The 17327-nt window shown below is 38.9% G+C and overlaps 1 protein-coding gene across 1 annotated transcript in view; it reads left to right on the top strand.

Annotated features, from left to right (window-relative positions):
- The first annotated feature begins 3764 nt into the window (after nucleotides 1-3764).
- ctdp1 (CTD (carboxy-terminal domain, RNA polymerase II, polypeptide A) phosphatase, subunit 1) overlaps nucleotides 3765-17327 on the top strand; it is a 120059-nt gene continuing 106496 nt past the window's right edge. The window contains exons 1-5 of the mRNA XM_034094173.1: nucleotides 3765-4252; nucleotides 6476-6559; nucleotides 8102-8195; nucleotides 10297-10425; nucleotides 11829-11979. Coding sequence (XP_033950064.1) covers nucleotides 3981-4252; nucleotides 6476-6559; nucleotides 8102-8195; nucleotides 10297-10425; nucleotides 11829-11979 — 730 coding nt within the window. The 5' untranslated portion in view covers nucleotides 3765-3980. The remainder of the gene's footprint in view (nucleotides 4253-6475; nucleotides 6560-8101; nucleotides 8196-10296; nucleotides 10426-11828; nucleotides 11980-17327) is intronic.

Raw genomic sequence — 17327 nt, 5'->3', positions numbered from 1 at the left:
AAGTACTTCAGACTAGCTGCACCTCCACCAGCTACCCTGCAGTCTACAAAGTACTTCAGACTAGCTGCACCTCCACCAGCTACCCTGCAGTCTACAAAGTACTTCAGACTAGCTGCACCTCCACCAGCTACCCTGCAGTCTACAAAGTACTTCAGACTAGCTGCACCTCCACCAGCTACCCTGCAGTCTCCAAAGTACTTCAGACTAGCTGCACCTCCACCAGCTACCCTGCAGTCTCCAAAGTACTTCAGACTAGCTGCACCTCCACCAGCTACCCTGCAGTCTCCAAAGTACTTCAGACTAGCTGCACCTCCACCAGCTACCCTGCAGTCTCCAAAGTACTTCAGACTAGCTGCACCTTCACCAGCAACCCTGCAGTCTCCAAAGTACTTCAGACTAGCTGCACCTCCACCAGCTACCCTGCAGTCTCCAAAGTACTTCAGACTAGCTGCACCTCCACCAGCTACCCTGCAGTCTCCAAAGTACTTCAGACTAGCTGCACCTCCACCAGCTACCCTGCAGTCTCCAAAGTACTTCAGACTAGCTGCACCTTCACCAGCTTTGAGAACACTTTCATGATCAATCATTATAAAACATATCATATATATTATTCTGAAATGGACCAATCTGAACAACGACTACTTTTACTGTCTTTCACTATATTTAGATGAGAATACTTTTCTACTTTCACTTGAGGAACATTTTGAATGCAGGACTTTTACTGTGATATAGTATTCCTACACTCTCTGATACTTCTACTTTTACTGAAGTACAAGATCTGAGTACTTCTACTTTTACTCAAGTACAAGATCTGATTACTACTTCTACTCAAGAACAAGATCTGAGTACTTCTACTTTTACTCAAGTACAAGATCTGAGTACTTCTACTTTTACTCAAGTACAAGATCTGAGTACTTCTACTTCTACTCAAGAACAAGATCTGAGTACTTCTACTTTTACTCAAGTACAGGATCTGAGTACTTCTACTTTTACTCAAGTACAAGATCTGAGTACTTCTCCTTTTACTCAAGTACAAGATCTGAGTACTTCTACTTTTACTCAAGTACAAGATCTGAGTACTTCTCCTTTTACTCAAGAACAAGATCGGAGTACTTCTACTTTTACTCAAGTACAGGATCTGAGTACTTCTACTTCTACTCAAATACAAGATCTGAGTACTTACTTTTACTCAAGTACAATATCTGGGTACTTCTACTTTTACTTAAATACAAGATCTGAGTACTTCTACTTGTACTCAAGTACAAGATCTGGGTACTTCTACTTTTACTAAGTACAAGATCTGGGTACTTCTACTTTTACTCAAGAACAAGATCTGATTACTTCTACTTTTACTCAAGTACAAGATCTGAGTACTTCTACTTTTACTCAAGTACAATATCTGAGTACTTCTACTTTTACTCAAGTACAAGATCTGAGTACTTTTCCCACATCTGGAAATGCCATATCGATATCAATGATTGAATTTAAGATGTTTATATTTTAGAATTGTTTATTTATACTCTTTTAATTTGTTAGTGCAATGCCTTGTTTTGTTTTATGCTGCTGGGACAACAAAAAAATCCCAAATTGGGATTAATAAAGTACATTTTATCTTATTTTATAGAAATATATGTCATGTTTCAGTCTATTTTTTACAGATTAATAAAGCAAAAATATCTGAAGGCTGTTCGGTGTTAAAAGTATAATATCTGAGGCACAGGACTGACTTTAAATAAGGTGTTTTTGACAGTGAGGGATTCAGAGATAGTAAAAGTACACACATCCTTTATTCAAGTAAAACCGTTGCTCATGTTTAAAAATACTCTGGTAAAAGTAGAAGTACTGACTACACTTCTTTACTCAAGTAAAAGTAAAGAAGTATGTGCTTTGAAATGTACTTAAAGGTGGGGTAGGTAATTTTGGAGAAACCAGCTAGAATTTGAAATTACACAGCCGGAAGAAATCTGCCACTTCCTTACAGAGCCCCTCCTCCAACACAGGAAGGCTGACAGGCAGGTAGGCCATCCAGTTACTTTAGCCGGGCCGGCGCAGATGATTGGTCGTGCTTTTTACAGTACTACGGCTTCCACAGATGACATTTTTGTATGGATTTTTTGTCAAAGCACTTCAGATATTCATTGCTATCGGGATGTTAAGAGCATTCCATGGAATATAACAACAAGTGTATCTCGAGCCGGTTTCTCAAACTTACCCCACCTTTAACTAAAAAGTACCCATAACTACCATCTGTTTTAAAGAGTACCCGACCTCCCTTTATATTAATAGAACAATAATGTCATTGTTAGCTAATGAATGTTTCCATGCTGAACAACGGCAACATGACAACGTTTCCATTGGTCCCTCTTCTTTAGAGAAGACCAGGAAGTGATGGATACACGGATCGTGTTCCAATCAATAGGCACGCAGTGACTCTAACGAATAATGATCACGCACCAAACACACATTCAGACTAAAGGAACCAGCTGTTTGGGAAATGAGAGAAGTAGAAAGTACAGGTATTTGAGTTCAACATGTAAGAAGTAGAAAGTACAGGTATTTGGGTTCAACATGTAAGAAGTAGAAAGTACAGGTATTTGAGTTCAACATGTGAGAAGTAGAAAGTACAGGTATTTGGGTTCAACATGTGAGAAGTAGAAAGTACAGGTATTTGAGTTCAACATGTAAGAAGTAGAAAGTACAGGTATTTGAGTTCAACATGTGAGAAGTAGAAAGTACAGGTATTTGAGTTCAACATGTAAGAAGTAGAAAGTACAGGTATTTGGGTTCAACATGTGAGAAGTAGAAAGTACAGGTATTTGGGTTCAACATGTGAGAAGTAGAAAGTACAGGTATTTGGGTTCAACATGTGAGAAGTAGAAAGTACAGGTATTTGGGTTCAACATGTAAGAAGTAGAAAGTACAGGTATTTGAGTTCAACATGTAAGAAGTAGAAAGTACAGGTATTTGGGTTCAACATGTGAGAAGTATTTGTACACACATGCACACAGAAGAATTCAAACTTGTATTTCTGGATCCATACTTGTGTTTTTCAATGCACACACAAATGTATTCCGTTTCATATACAAATAAATAAAATCCAAATACAGAAAAAAGTTTTACATATGTATTTTTGATCCTCACATATTTGTTTTCCGTTTAAAACCGCTGCACCTGCAAACACAAACAGCTTTCTGTGCACGGATCGCTGTGCATTCGTGTGTGGGTTTTTTGAGACTCCCCTGACGGTCAGCCGATTCGTACCTGTAATTATTTCTATCTATAGCCAATCAGATGTCTCCTCAATTATAAGCCAATCACATGAGCGCGCCCCCACGAGGGTAGATTTCTTGCGTTCATGACATACTTTCCGTGCACAGAAAGCTGTTTGTGTTTGCAGGTGCAGAGGTTTTAAATGGAAAACAAATATGTGTGGATCAAAAATACATTATGTAAAACTTTTTTCTGTATTTGGATTTTATTTACATGTATATGAAACGGAACACATTTGTGTGTGCATTGAAAAACACAAGTGTGGATCCGGAAATACAAGTGTGAATCCTTCTGTGTGCATACGTGTATTATGAGACTGTTCTGAGCCCATAGTAAAGTACTGATACCAGAAAAATGTACGTAACGAAGTATTTGTACTACCACTACTTCCCACCTCTGGAGTGATTACACTACTTGGCGCTGTTTTTCTGCAGGTATTTTATTTTGAAAAGTGTTTCCATGCGGCTGTCTTTATTCCACCGGAAGTAGCAGTGACCCGTGTCGCTGCAGTGTTGCGCTTTCCTGTTTACGGGCGGGAAGAGCGAACTGACTGGAAGCTAGTACTGTGTTTAAAATCGGCCGCACATATTCTCTTACATTCTCCTCTTCATGCTGGTGCTTTTGCAGGATTTAATGGTGCATTGCGAGGACTTCTTCTAGCGGACCTTTGCAGAGAAAACGACAGGATTTGCTCCCTCTTTTTGGACCAGATGGAGGATCCTCCTGCAGATTCAGACCAGGGCCCCGTGGTGCAGGTGGCTGAGATCCGCTGGCCGCTTACAGCTCTCCCTCTTCGGCTACTGGAGTGGAAAGTGAAGCCTGGAACTCTGGTGAATGTGGACTCTGTGTTAGCCCTGTGTGCTCCTATAAGCCAGGATAAAGGCGCAGAAACAGCCAGGCTACCCGAGAAAAAGGTGAAAGCAGACCGAGCTGGAGTAGTGAAGGAGCTGTGCTGTCAACTGGGACAAGTCATTCCTCCGGGGTGAGTGTGTGTGCTGGGGTTTTAGTGCAACAAATTACAAATAGAGTATTTACACCGAATATAATCATATGAGAAACTGAGCTCAGTCAAATTAAATATGACAAATACTATATTCAAAGTGGAGAGCTGTGCAGGTTTAATAGGTCAGAATCTGTTTTATTACCAAGTAGCTTTACACATACAAGGTTTGCTTTGATATGAATAATAATAGTATTATTTAGCATCTTTCAAAACATAGTTACAAAGTGCTTAAATACACAGAGAGCAAGTGGATTTAAAAACAACATCTACATATATAAGAACACAAAGTAAAACACAAATATATGGAATAAGAATACTTGAAAAATGGTGCGTTCAAAGACACACATACGAGGCAATACGAGGAATTTGCTTTTGTATAAATGATAACAATAATAATAATAAGCGTTATTTATTTATGTATATAGCACCATTAAAAACATAGTTACAAAGTGCTTACATTCACAGAGAGCAAGTGGATTAATAAACATTATTTACACATGAGAACACAGAGTAAAACACACAGAAAATAATACAAATACGTAGCAAATAATATAAAAATAGTACTATTATAAATGGTATTCGAACAAGACTATTGTAGAAATGTAAAGATAATATTTACACAAAATCGTATTGTGTGAGAAACGGAGTACGGTCAAATATAATAAAATGTGACATTCAAAGTGGATAACTGTGCAGGTTTAAAAATAGGTCACGTGGAGCAGAAATGCGCAACACGTGCAGGATTTACAATTTTAAAATCAACCAGATATTTGTTTACATGATGTGTATTAATGACAATGGCATGGATAATAGTCTTTTTCAGTGGGGCCTTGTCAATGAAGCCGGTAGCAGAAGCTAGCTGTTTGCTAACCGGCTCCATATGTTTGTAAAGACTACAGGAAACATGTCAGGTGTAGTTTAGTTAGCATTTTGCCTGCTAATCACTTCTCTCGCAGTGTAACGTAGGCTAGCTACATGCTAACACTGCTCATAAGTGCTCATAAGTAACAGTTAGCTTGTTTGCTAGCTGCACTCCAATCAACACAACAGCTCGTAGTTGTGTCAAGTCATTCAACGTAAACAAGCGCTTTTTGTCAATACTTTCAAAATAAAAGCGTGTTCTTTTAGAAAGTTTGTTTTCTGACATTATCAGCCGTTAAAATCATAGTGGGAAATAATAAACAGAATTTTAGCAACCATTACACGAATTATCTTTTCTCTGTTTAGCATATTTAGATTCACAGTAACAGACAACATATGTTCACGCTTTTACTTTGAAGGTGTACTAACTGCATTTGCTCGTAGTTGTGTCAATTCAGTCAAAACAAACAAGCGCTTACGGCCAACACCTTCAAAATAAAAGTCTGTTCTTTATGAAAATTGGTTTTCCGACATTATCTGCATTTAAAGTTATAGTGTAGATGAACATAAATTGTATACTGAATTTGAGCAAGCATTTCATGAATTATTATTTATGTGCTTGGTATATTTGAAATCACAATAACAGACAAACAATGTTTACGCTTTTATTTTGAAGGCGTAATCACGTTGTGTGTTATTTTGTTACGGTGACGCAGTGAAATGTGTAAAAGCTGTAGTTGGACATGTACTATTCCACTGTCCCGCTGAAATAATGAATGCTTGTACGCCTATTATAACAAGAAATACATTTTTGAGAAGATGTATACCCCACATTAATAACCATCACCTAATATTTAAAGGTTCAACTACCTTTAGCGTAACAAAAAACTGACAAAACGATGTCAAAACTTTAAAAAAAACTACCGAAGAACAGATGAAAAAGAGATGCATTTGTCTACAGCAGCTTAAGGGCAATATTTGCGCAAATAAAGTAGCAAAACTATTAAACAGAGTCATTCAAAACCAAAGTAAACTGTGTGTCTTAATTACAAAAATGTACGACAAGCTTTTTATTTCTGTAAATACATATACATTTATTTGACTTGACATACAACTCTCCCTATGTAAAACCCAGTCGTTCAAAGCAAACGTTAACAACAAGTTAAAGCTTCATAGTCAAATGCTTAAACATGTATCATCTCATAAACTTCATTTATACCAAGCTGTGCATGCCACAAAGCAAATGTTTATTTAATGTGAATCCTGCTTAAAGAATGGAGCTATACACTATTACAGGTGTACCGAAAAGTCAGGATTTAACATGTTTTCTCTTTTTTCCAGGGGTGTCATCATCAGAATAGAAGAATGCAGCCATCCCATAGTAATGAAGGGTCTATGTGCCGAATGTGGCCAGGACCTGACTCAGTAAGACATGCAAACACACTCACACTTTAATACAACTAAACAGAAACATCAATCAATGTTTATTTATAGCTCAATATCACAAATGTTAAATTTGTCTCAGTGGACTTCACAGTTTGTACAGAATATCAGTATGACAATACGACACTCTCTGTCCTTAGACCCTCTGTCCTTAGACCCTCAGTCCTTAGGCCCTCTGTCCTTAGACCCTCTGTCCTTAGACCCTCACATCGTACAAGGAAAAACTTCCAGAGAAAACCCACAGTTTAAAGGGAACATGGGAGAAACCTCAGGGAGAGCAACAGAGGAGGGATCCCTCTCCCAGGACGGACAGACGTGCAATAGATGCCGTGTGTAAATCCAAGAGATAATACATTTCACAGCGTAGGTAGTCCAAATGTTAGGAAATGCATGTGTCTGTAATAAGAAGATGAATCCACGAGGATGTCAACAATCCTGTGGAAGCCATCAGGGAAGTAGTATGATGAGAGTCAGGCAGGACCGCAGAGACAGGTTCAGCCACGACTCCAGAACTCCAGAACTCAGGATAGAGGACACAGGACACAGGACACAGGACACATGGTTCAGGATCCAGGACACATGGTTCAGGATCCCTGCGTAGATAGACACCAAAAAGAGATTTGGGGGAAGCTGGGTTATTGGGAACATGAGAGTACACAGGTGCAGACAAAGAAGCAAGGTGTCCCCCGACAGTCTGAGCCTATGGCAGCTAAACTAACATTTCTACGTACATGCACTCCGTTAGGATAGGTTGAGGGAAAAGAGTTGGACTTAAGATGTATACGCCACATCTATACTAAACCGAAAACAATGTAGAAGTGGCAGTTTTACATCTGAGTATTTGTGCTAGATTTGTTATTATTTGATGCCATCAGGTGGCACCAGAGATCACACGGAGAGCTGAGCATCACTCGGGTCATACATCAAGTCCTCACCAGAACGTGCACCAGATATTACTGGATTTAAAGAAACATAGTGCCGTTTAAAAAGACGAGGACATCAACCGTCATCTCCGATAGAATGAGGAGATTCTTCTAGATAAAAAGTGTGATTTGAGAAGAAGGCATCAAACAGCAGGGAATCATGTTAATATACTTGAAAGGTTAGATCAAGTCTGAAATGGGACTTGCATCACAGCAGCAGCTCCATGTGTAACATCAACAGACAGATATCAAGACACAACACACGAGAAACAAACATTTAACATAACGGCTCAATCACCGAGACAACCTGCTCAGCGAGCTTTTGATCTGGACTCGGCTCTGTATTCACCGTGAGGATCGACTGGAGCACAAAGGATGCTTCAGTCTGACTTTATTGAATCGCGGGGCCTGTATCTAGTCGGAGACATGCCATTTGAAAACATGTTTATATGTTAAAAGGAGAAAAGATCAGTGAAGTAGAGTATAACTGCCACATCAGTCGCTCACTGTAGGGATTTTCTCCCTTAATTGTTGCTATTTTTCTCACTCATCAAGCACCCAGGACACGCATAACTCCCACTCTTTCTCCTTTCCTTCTCAGGCTGCAGAGCACAAATGGGAAGCAGCACATTCCCATCTCCACGGCAACCGTGTCCATGGTGCACAGCGTCCCTGAGCTGATGGTCAGCTCCGAGGTGAGTCACGTGATGGAGACGCATGGGGAAATGTGCAGGTTTAATTAAAAATCCATATTACCCCTTTAAAAGTGTGTGTGTGTGTGTGTGTGTGTGTGTGTGTGTGTGTGTGTGTGTGTGTGTGTGTGTGTGTGTGTGTGTGTGTGTGTGTGTGTGTGTGTGTGTGTGTGTGTGTGTGTGTGTGTGTGTGTGTGTGTGTGTGTGTGTGTGTGTGTGTGTGTGTGTGTGTGTGTGTGTGTGTGTGTGTGTGTGTGTGTGTGTGTGTGTGTGTGTGTGTGTGTGTGTGTGTGTGTGTGTGTGTGTGTGTGTGTGTGTGTGTGTGTGTGTGTGTTTCTATAATCCAACCAGAAGTGCGGTGTAATGTTAAAATATGAAAGTATGTACAGTATGGGTACAAACAGTATAATTTAGACACTATAGGCAGAATAAATATGATACAATTTATTTATGTATTTTCTTTAACTTATATTGTATGTAAAAAAACATGAGTTTGTATCCGAGTGAAGTGCATCTGTTAACTCGGTAAGGAAAAAGTATTTATAACAAAATCTGTACTATGTCGTGTCAAATGATCAGATAATCATTTAAAACAGATAGACTTATACTCTGGTTGCCTTTTACACGTTTAAATTGTATTTTTAGTCTTGCATGTGTTTAACAGAGACATATCTGGAGGGCGAAAGGTGGATTTGCAAATGGTTAAGGACGAGGGGGTTTTATGGTTTCATGGTGGAGATGTTTGGATAAGGGTGGGACCAGTTGGCTTTTCTACTATGTAGTGAAATGCAAGCTGTGCTCTGGGTGCAGAACTTCTGTATCCTCTGAGTGTGAAGTAAATCTGTTCCTACATTTCAGATCGATTCCACTTGTATATTGACTTTCTTTATTACTTTATTAGATATAACAAAAGACCAACTTTGTCCGTGAATCATTTATCAGTTTCTCTTAAGAATGTCCTCCACTTACAGCAAACATGACAGGGCTCGACAGTAACGGTTGCCAGGTTGCCATTGGCAACCATTCAGAAAAAATGTCAATCACTTCTTGGCCTTTGGTTGCCATCAGTGGCAACCAGTTTTTAACATAAAGAAATAAGGACAGCAAAATGTGCACCCCAAAATAGATAAATGTTAATTATTTGTTGTATTAAGACTGATATTTAATTATTGTTGTGACCAGTCGGAACCTGATGCTTAAGTTGCACGTGCATTGGTGTGGTTACGGAGCCAGAAAGCAACGTGAACCCGAACGAAAAGCAAAGAGGAAATGTGTAAAGTCTTGGGAGGCGAAACATTCTTCATCATTGTGCATCCACTTCCGGTAAAAGTTCCTTCAAAATAAGAGTCCCGATCTTATTACTACCAAAATAAAAGTGCAAAACAAAACTTTACCATAGGAAAATATTGGCATACAAATATAATCACTTCTATAAAAAGGTAACACATTTTATATATAGTTAGCCATATAAAAGGTACTTTACAGCATTAATAATGAATATCTAATTCTTAACTGTGAATGGTTTTCATTTATTTAACATTAGTCTGGTCAATCCAAGACTTCAATGCTGAAGGGCCAGTGGAGCTATAGTGGGGGTCAGCACAAAGGTCAAGGTAACCCACATTTGAAAGGGAGACAACGGATGACCAAGAAATTCGTGACTTGCTCAATTAATTTGTGAGGGATCTGTGAAGAACATGACAACAGCTGCACTACTGGTGTTTTGTATACCAGCCATTGAGGGGACAAGTTTCAAATAATTGTGTTCATTACTTATTGTAAAGCATTTGAACATTCTTGTGTCACATGTTCAGTATTAAGTTGATGTATAATTGTATAGTAACTTAATTATTTAAAATATAAGGTGACTAAAAATGGCAACCGTATTTTCAGTTTTGGCAACCAAAAGCTGATGCCTGGATGCCAGCCTGGCAACCACTAGCGTTGAGCCCTGCATGAAAAAAAAAAGCATGAACATGTTTCTGAGTGAAGTGCATCTGTGATACACGAAATGCACATGAAAAAGCACCGAGGTCATTTCAAATAAAAAAAGTGATGGTTGCTCCTGTTCTCCCACTAATTCTCTGCCCCCCCCCACACACAGCAAGCAGAGCAGCTGGGCAGAGAGGACCAGCAGAGGCTGCACAGGAACAAGAAGCTGGTCCTGATGGTGGACCTGGACCAGACTTTGATCCACACCACGGAGCAGCACTGCCAGCGCATGTCCAACAAGGTAATATCTGTGTGAAGGAAACTTCTGGAGCATTGGAGACGAAACTCTGAGAGACACGGCCAGGGAGAGCAGGACATAATTAGAGATGTCCCGATCCGATCACGTGATCGGGGATCGGAGCCGATCACGTGATTTTCAAAAGATCGGGGATCGGGAGAAAAAAATCGGGGATCGGGATTTTTTTTTTTTTTTTTTTTTTATAAAATATTTTTTTTTTATTTAATGTTACAAAACAAAAATTACCATGTTCACGTCTTAAAGTCATCCTGAGGACTTAGTTTTGGTTTAAAATTACACAACATCATGTATGTGTTGCTTCTTTTGGGCTTGTTTTCAGACCTGGTTGCTTATTTCTCTGAAAGCTGGCAACAGAGTGGGCGCAGTGTCTAATAGTAGCAGTAAGCTAACGAGAGGCTACGTTCAGCTGGTGACTCGGGAGTCGGGACAGAGAAAATGTCAGGAGTTTGGAAGTATTATAAAATTGAAAGCGAAGGCAGTGTAACAGCCAGATGCAATGTTTGCAAGGCGGAGGTTCCGCGTGGTGGAAAGAACAGAGCTACGTTCAACACGACCAATCTAATACGCTACCTGAGAAACAAACACCAACAACAACACGGCGAGTACACAGCGGCCACTCGGGTAACGGCACTGAAACAACCGACACTTTCAGAGACTTTTAAAAGGAAAGAGAAACTGCCCCAGAACAGTGAAAAGGCCAAACAAATAACTAGATAGCTGAATTCATCGCATTGGATGACCAGCCGTTATCTGTTACCTTTTTTCTTTTCTTAATGCATTGCATAAAGATCGGATCGGGAAAAATCGGTATCGGCAAATTGTCAAAATCAAATGATCGGAATCGGATCGGGAGCAAAAAAAGGTGATCGGGACATCCCTAGACATAATGATAATGTCTACTTTTACTTGCAACATTCTCTTGCACTATTTTATTTCTATTCTGTTATTTCCTTCAATATTCTGTTGGTTTATTTTTGTTCTATGTCCTATATATATTCATGTTGCACTGTTGAAGGAGCCTACGAACAGAGGTCGCGTTAACCAACTATTTTCCGCCTATGATGTTTTTTTTAACAATGACGGAAAAATCTGAAAGCCGTCCGTAATTTTGACGGATTAGAACAAACTCGGAACTGCGCCAAAGTTTCCCCGCAGCGAGGCTCCGGTGTTATGCCGTGTTATGCATGCCCGCCAAAAGGAAATTATACTGTTTCCAAACCTAACTGCCGTACAAATCATTGAAATGTCTGAGTTTTGGCTTTACGACGGGCAGCGAAAAAGTCTAGCGCAACCTCTGCCTAGGACTTAAGTTTTTCATTGCCATATCTTCACTGTAGCTGCTGTGCACATGACAATAAAGCCTTGCATCTTGAATCTTCCTTCAGGGCATCCTCCACTTCCAGCTGGGCAGAGGAGAGCCGATGCTCCACACTCGACTTCGCCCGCACTGCAAGGCTTTCCTGGAGAAAATCGCCAAACTCTACGAGTTACACGTCTTTACGTTCGGGAGCCGCCTGTACGCACACACCATCGCTGGTAATTCACTCATTCCTCTTACACTTTACAGCACCTTTCCCACACGAGAAACACTGATTCCATCAGAGGTGGGAAGTAGCGGAGTACAAATACTTTGTTACTGTACTTAAGTACATTCTTCTGGTATCAGTACTTTACTCAACTACTTATTACACTTTTTACTTTGACTTCTTACATTTTGAACTCAAATACCTGTACTTTCTACTTCTTACATGTTGAACACAAATACCTGTACTTTCTACTTCTTACATTTTGAACTCAAATACCTGTACTTTCTACTTCTTACATGTTGAACACAAATACCTGTACTTTCTACTTCTTACATGTTGAACACAAATACCTGTACTTTCTACTTCTTACATTTTGAACACTAATACCTGTACTTTCTACTTCTTACATGTTGAACTCAAATACCTGTACTTTCTACTTCTTACATGTTGAACACAAATACCTGTACTTTCTACTTCTTACATGTTGAACACAAATACCTGTACTTTCTACTTCTTACATGTTGAACTCAAATATCTGTACTTTCTACTTCTTACATGTTGAACCCAAATACCTGTACTTTCTACTTCTTACATGTTGAACCCAAATACCTGTACTTTCTACTTCTCACATTTTCCAAACAGGCTGGTTCCTTTTTTTTGTGTCAATTTATTGAACATGTCAAAACATACAACAATAATGTATATATATATTTTATTTATTTTTTCTCACTCAAATTAATAATTATAACAAAGTACAAAAAAACCAACAATAATTCTCAGATAGTCTCTGTCATGTTCAACAGGGGCAAGAAGAAGCTTACCCCTGGTCCTCCCCCCTCTAGCATATATGTTTCTTATAAATAAAACATTAGGTCATCAGCGACATGTTTGTCTTGTCAATTTGTTTGCTTTTTGTTTCTTTTCAAAACAATCAGAAAGAAATTACTTTTACAATTACAAGAAATAACAACAAATGGGATTTCACATGTCCTGTTCATAACCATTAATGATTTTGCTCCTAAATAATACTTTCATTTTAGATAGACTTGTACAATATTTCATCGTTACAGTTATTCCACAGACTAACACCTTTTGATGAGATGCAATGAAGTTTGGCATTTGTTCGTACGGGTGGTTTTTTGAAAATGCAGTTTCCTCTCAACGTGCATGCTTTCTCTCCGTGTGAAAAGTCCCTGGATATTATGAGGTAATTGTTGATTTGCGGCTTTGAACATAATTTGAATAGTTTTATAGTCAACCAGGTCTTGTAGTGTTAGTGTTTTTAGTTTGATGAATAATTTATTTGTTGGTTCTCTGTAGGTAGTTTTATGTATAACTCGTATGGCTCTTTTTTGCAGGATGAAGATAGGATGTGTATTTGTTTTATATGTGTTCCCCCAAACTTCCACACAATACATCATGTATGGAAGTATGAAGGAGCAGTACAGCATAAACAAAGAAGCTTGATTAATTAGGTATTTGGCTTTATTCAGAATTGCTATTGATTTGGATATGTTGGCTTTGATATAGCTTATATGTGGTTTCCAACTGAATGTATTGTCTATGATTACTCCAAGGAACTTTATTCCCGATACTCTTTCTAATTGGACGCCATTTATAGTGAGTTTCTTCTCTGTATTGGTCGATCGATTCCCAAATATTACGAGTTTGGTTTTGCTTGCGTTCAATGTTAATTTATTTTGGTCAAACCAGATCTTCATCCTGCTCAGTTCCTTCTCCATTGTGACCAATAGCTGTTCTAAATCGTCCCCACAGCAGAGTAGACTTGTCGTCTGCAAAACGTTTCAATAGTTTTTGATACTTCACATATATTGTTAATATACAGAATAAATAGTAATGGCCCCAAGACTGAGCCCTGAGGCACCCCACATGTAACCTGCAGTAGTTGTGATTTATGGCTTTGTAGTTCAACGTGCTGTTCCCTGTTGTGTAGGTAGCTGGATAGCCATGATAGTGCAACACCTCTAATGCCATATCTCTGTAGTTTTTTTTATTAATAATTCATGGTCAACCGTGTCAAATGCTTTTTTAAGGTCCAGAAATATCCCTATTGCATATTCTTTCTTTTCTATTTCCTTAGTAATGTATTCTATAACTGCAAATGATGTAGTTCTGTTTGCTCTGAAACCATATTGTTGTCCATAGAGTATGTTTGGTGATGAAGTCATTTAGTCTTGTATAGAAGATTTTTTCCAGTATTTTAGAAAACTGTGAGAGCAATGATATTGGTCTATAGTTTGACAGTACATGTTTATCTCCAGATGTATGTATGGGTATGACTTTAGCAGTTTTCATTTTATTTGGAAATACACCGGTTTGCATTGACTGATTACAGATGTGAGTTAGTGGTTTGGCTATACATTCAATAATGTTTTTAACTGTATACATGTCGATATCATGACAGTCTGTAGACCTTTTACTCTTAAGTTTTTTAACTGTGTCAATAATTTCATTGTCATCAGTCCCTCTTAAGAATATAGTTTCCTTCACATATATATCTTTACTTTCAACACCATCACTACAACCAGTATTTGGAATGTCCCCAGCTAGACAAGGACCAACATTGACAAAGTACTTATTGAAATCTTCAGCAACTGAAGTCATGTCATAAACTACTGTTTCGTTTTTTGACAGAAAACTGTTTGGGTGTTGTGCCTTTCCATTTCCTTTTTTAATAATGGTATTTCATACATTCCATGTGTTTTTAATGTTATTTTTGTTATCCTCCAATAATTTGTTGTAATGATCCATTTTGCAACATCGTATTATCTTTGTTAGTTATTTTTGTTCAGCCTCTACTGATCCATTCTTTAAGAAGTCTTTATATAATTCATTTTTCGTTTTACATGCATTTAATATTCCCTTAGTGATCCATGGTTTTTCAGCATATTTTTGTTTCACTATTCTCTTTACACGAGGACAAGGTTTTTCATACATCCCTGATAGAATATGTAGAAATGATTCATAGGCTTCATTTGCATCTGGTACTTACACTTTGTTCCAGTCTTGTTTAGATAATTCTTCTTTAAAAGAATGAACAGACTCTGGTGGTTTGTGTCTTGTAATTGTGACTTTTCTGGTGTCTTTTTTGATCCTAGTTCAGTTCTGTATTGTTGCAAAGACTTGCAGGTGATCACTTGTAGTTCCTTTAGTCTGAATGTGTGTGTGTGGTGGCGTGATCATTATTCTTTAGAGTCACTGCGTGCCTATTGATTTGAACACGATCCGTGTATCCATCACTTCCTGGTCTTCTCTAAAGAAGAGGGACCAATGGAAACGTTGTCATGTTGCCGTTGTTCACCATGGAAACATTCATTAGCTAACAATGACATTATTGTTCTGTTAATATAAAGGAAGGTCAGGTACTCTTTAAAACAGCTGCTAGCTATGGGTACTTTTTACTGAAGTACACTTCAAAGCCTCTTTACTTTGACTTGAGTAAAGAAGTTTAGTCAGTACTTCTACTTTCACCAGAGTATTTTTAAACACGAGTATCTGTACTTCTACTTGAGTAAAGCATGTGTACTTTTGCCATCTCTGGAATCCACATCGTTTCATTGACATAACAACAGGGTTTTTCAACTTGTACTGCACATTTGTGTCCATAAGAGGGAGGTGTCTGCCTATATTTGTGTTTCAGCTCAGGTAATGCCGGCTATGTGTCATTTAAAATCAGCAGGGTGCTGCATTATAAAATGCATGTGAAGCCAGTTCATGTTTTGCATTAATTACCTTCCGAATCCCCAGCCTAGTTTTAGTAGCATTTGGCTGCTGGGTGAGAGGATATATATATGTATCCTTCTAGATAAATATATTGAGATTAAATTAGATGAATACTATTCCTACCACCTGTTTTGCTTTTACCTTGGCCATTACATCCATACAAAATATAGAACTTCAAGAGTTTAACCCATTTGACGATGATGCACAATGGTTTGGTTTATTTGAAATCTGCATTTGTCTTAAACCACTTTCACTAAACCCGCTTTCGACTACAGATTAGATATACTATATTGATGCCAATTTGTGATTTCTTTGTCACAGCAGCATGTAAGGCATTCCAAATCTTATAATAATATTTAAAGAGTAAAGGGCGGTGGTGGCGAAGTCGATAGGGACTGGAAGGTCACCAGTTCAAGTCCCGGCAAGACCAAGTGCTACCGAGGTGTCCCTGAGCAAGGCACCGTTCCCCACACTGCTCCCCGGGCGCCGTTCAAAATGGCAGCCCACTGCTCCTAACACTAGGATGGGTCAAATGCAGAGAAACAATTTCCCCACGGGGATTAATAAAGTATATCAAATCAACAATATAAAAATGTATATACACAATAAGTTAGACTACTCTACAATAGAATAACCTGCTAGTGAAGAAACTATTTGTAATGGATATATACAACTTAATGTGGTTTGTGTTAGAGAATCATTCTGTCTTTACTCCTAAATATTTAAACATGTCCTGTGTGTTGACATTTACGACCAGCCCTGCTCCTTATCCCCCGTAAGGAATGTGATAACGCAGTCGTATGTTGATGCTATAAGTTTTATGGTTTGACCTAGCGGACATAGGGGGAGTTACGACTGTGAGAACGCTGGCTTCCTAAGCTCCACAGATGTGAGAGACATCTCCTGTGTCTGTAGATGTTTACGCCTCCCCCAATATGTGGGTTGACTCTCGGTAAACTAGTTAAAGGGTCTATCGAGATGCGAGGCGGATCAGAATTGACACGACAACCCACCCGTGCAGTCAGAACCTTTTGCTGCTGTGACTTGTGATGCGAGTTCTCCGGCCGTATCCTTGTAATAAACCATGATTGTTTGACATCAAAGCTCTAACTCTCCTCGTGTCTCTCCGAGTCCTGACTCTCCGTTGCTGCAGCAGCTTCCCTTTTGAACAGGCTGGATTATATTGAAGTGCATGTAGTTGATGTTGTCTTATTGGTATTCAGGGTGCGTCTTTCATCACGCCGTATTTAATAGAAGCAGCCTCGCTGTTCGGCCTCCATACGATGAAAGTTTAATGCCTTCTGAATCGGATTTTACCACCGGCTGTGATGCAGGAAGGTCAGCACGTTTCAGATCAGAGCTTCAGATGTTTACAGTTTCTGTTTTGGTTAAAGGAGAGACGCTGCAGGGAAGGTCTCTATCCCCAGCCAAGGTTTCATCCATGTGTGTGTCTGAGAGTTAGCCTGAGAGAGTTTGCAATGCTTGATTTTAGGAGTAAATAGTGGGAGGAAAGGTGGAGGAAAGGTTTTAACTCCAAGTAGTATCTGCAATATATACAGATAGTCCTGCACCTCGATCAAAACGACACGATTGATGCTAGAAAAAGGGCGAATC

The sequence above is a fragment of the Pseudochaenichthys georgianus genome, chromosome 11 (genome assembly GCF_902827115.2).
Source record: "Pseudochaenichthys georgianus chromosome 11, fPseGeo1.2, whole genome shotgun sequence".
Classification (NCBI taxonomy): Eukaryota; Metazoa; Chordata; class Actinopteri; order Perciformes; family Channichthyidae; genus Pseudochaenichthys; species Pseudochaenichthys georgianus.
The sequence above is the reverse complement of the archived record's forward strand: the minus strand, read 5'-3'. Positions and strand labels throughout refer to the sequence as shown.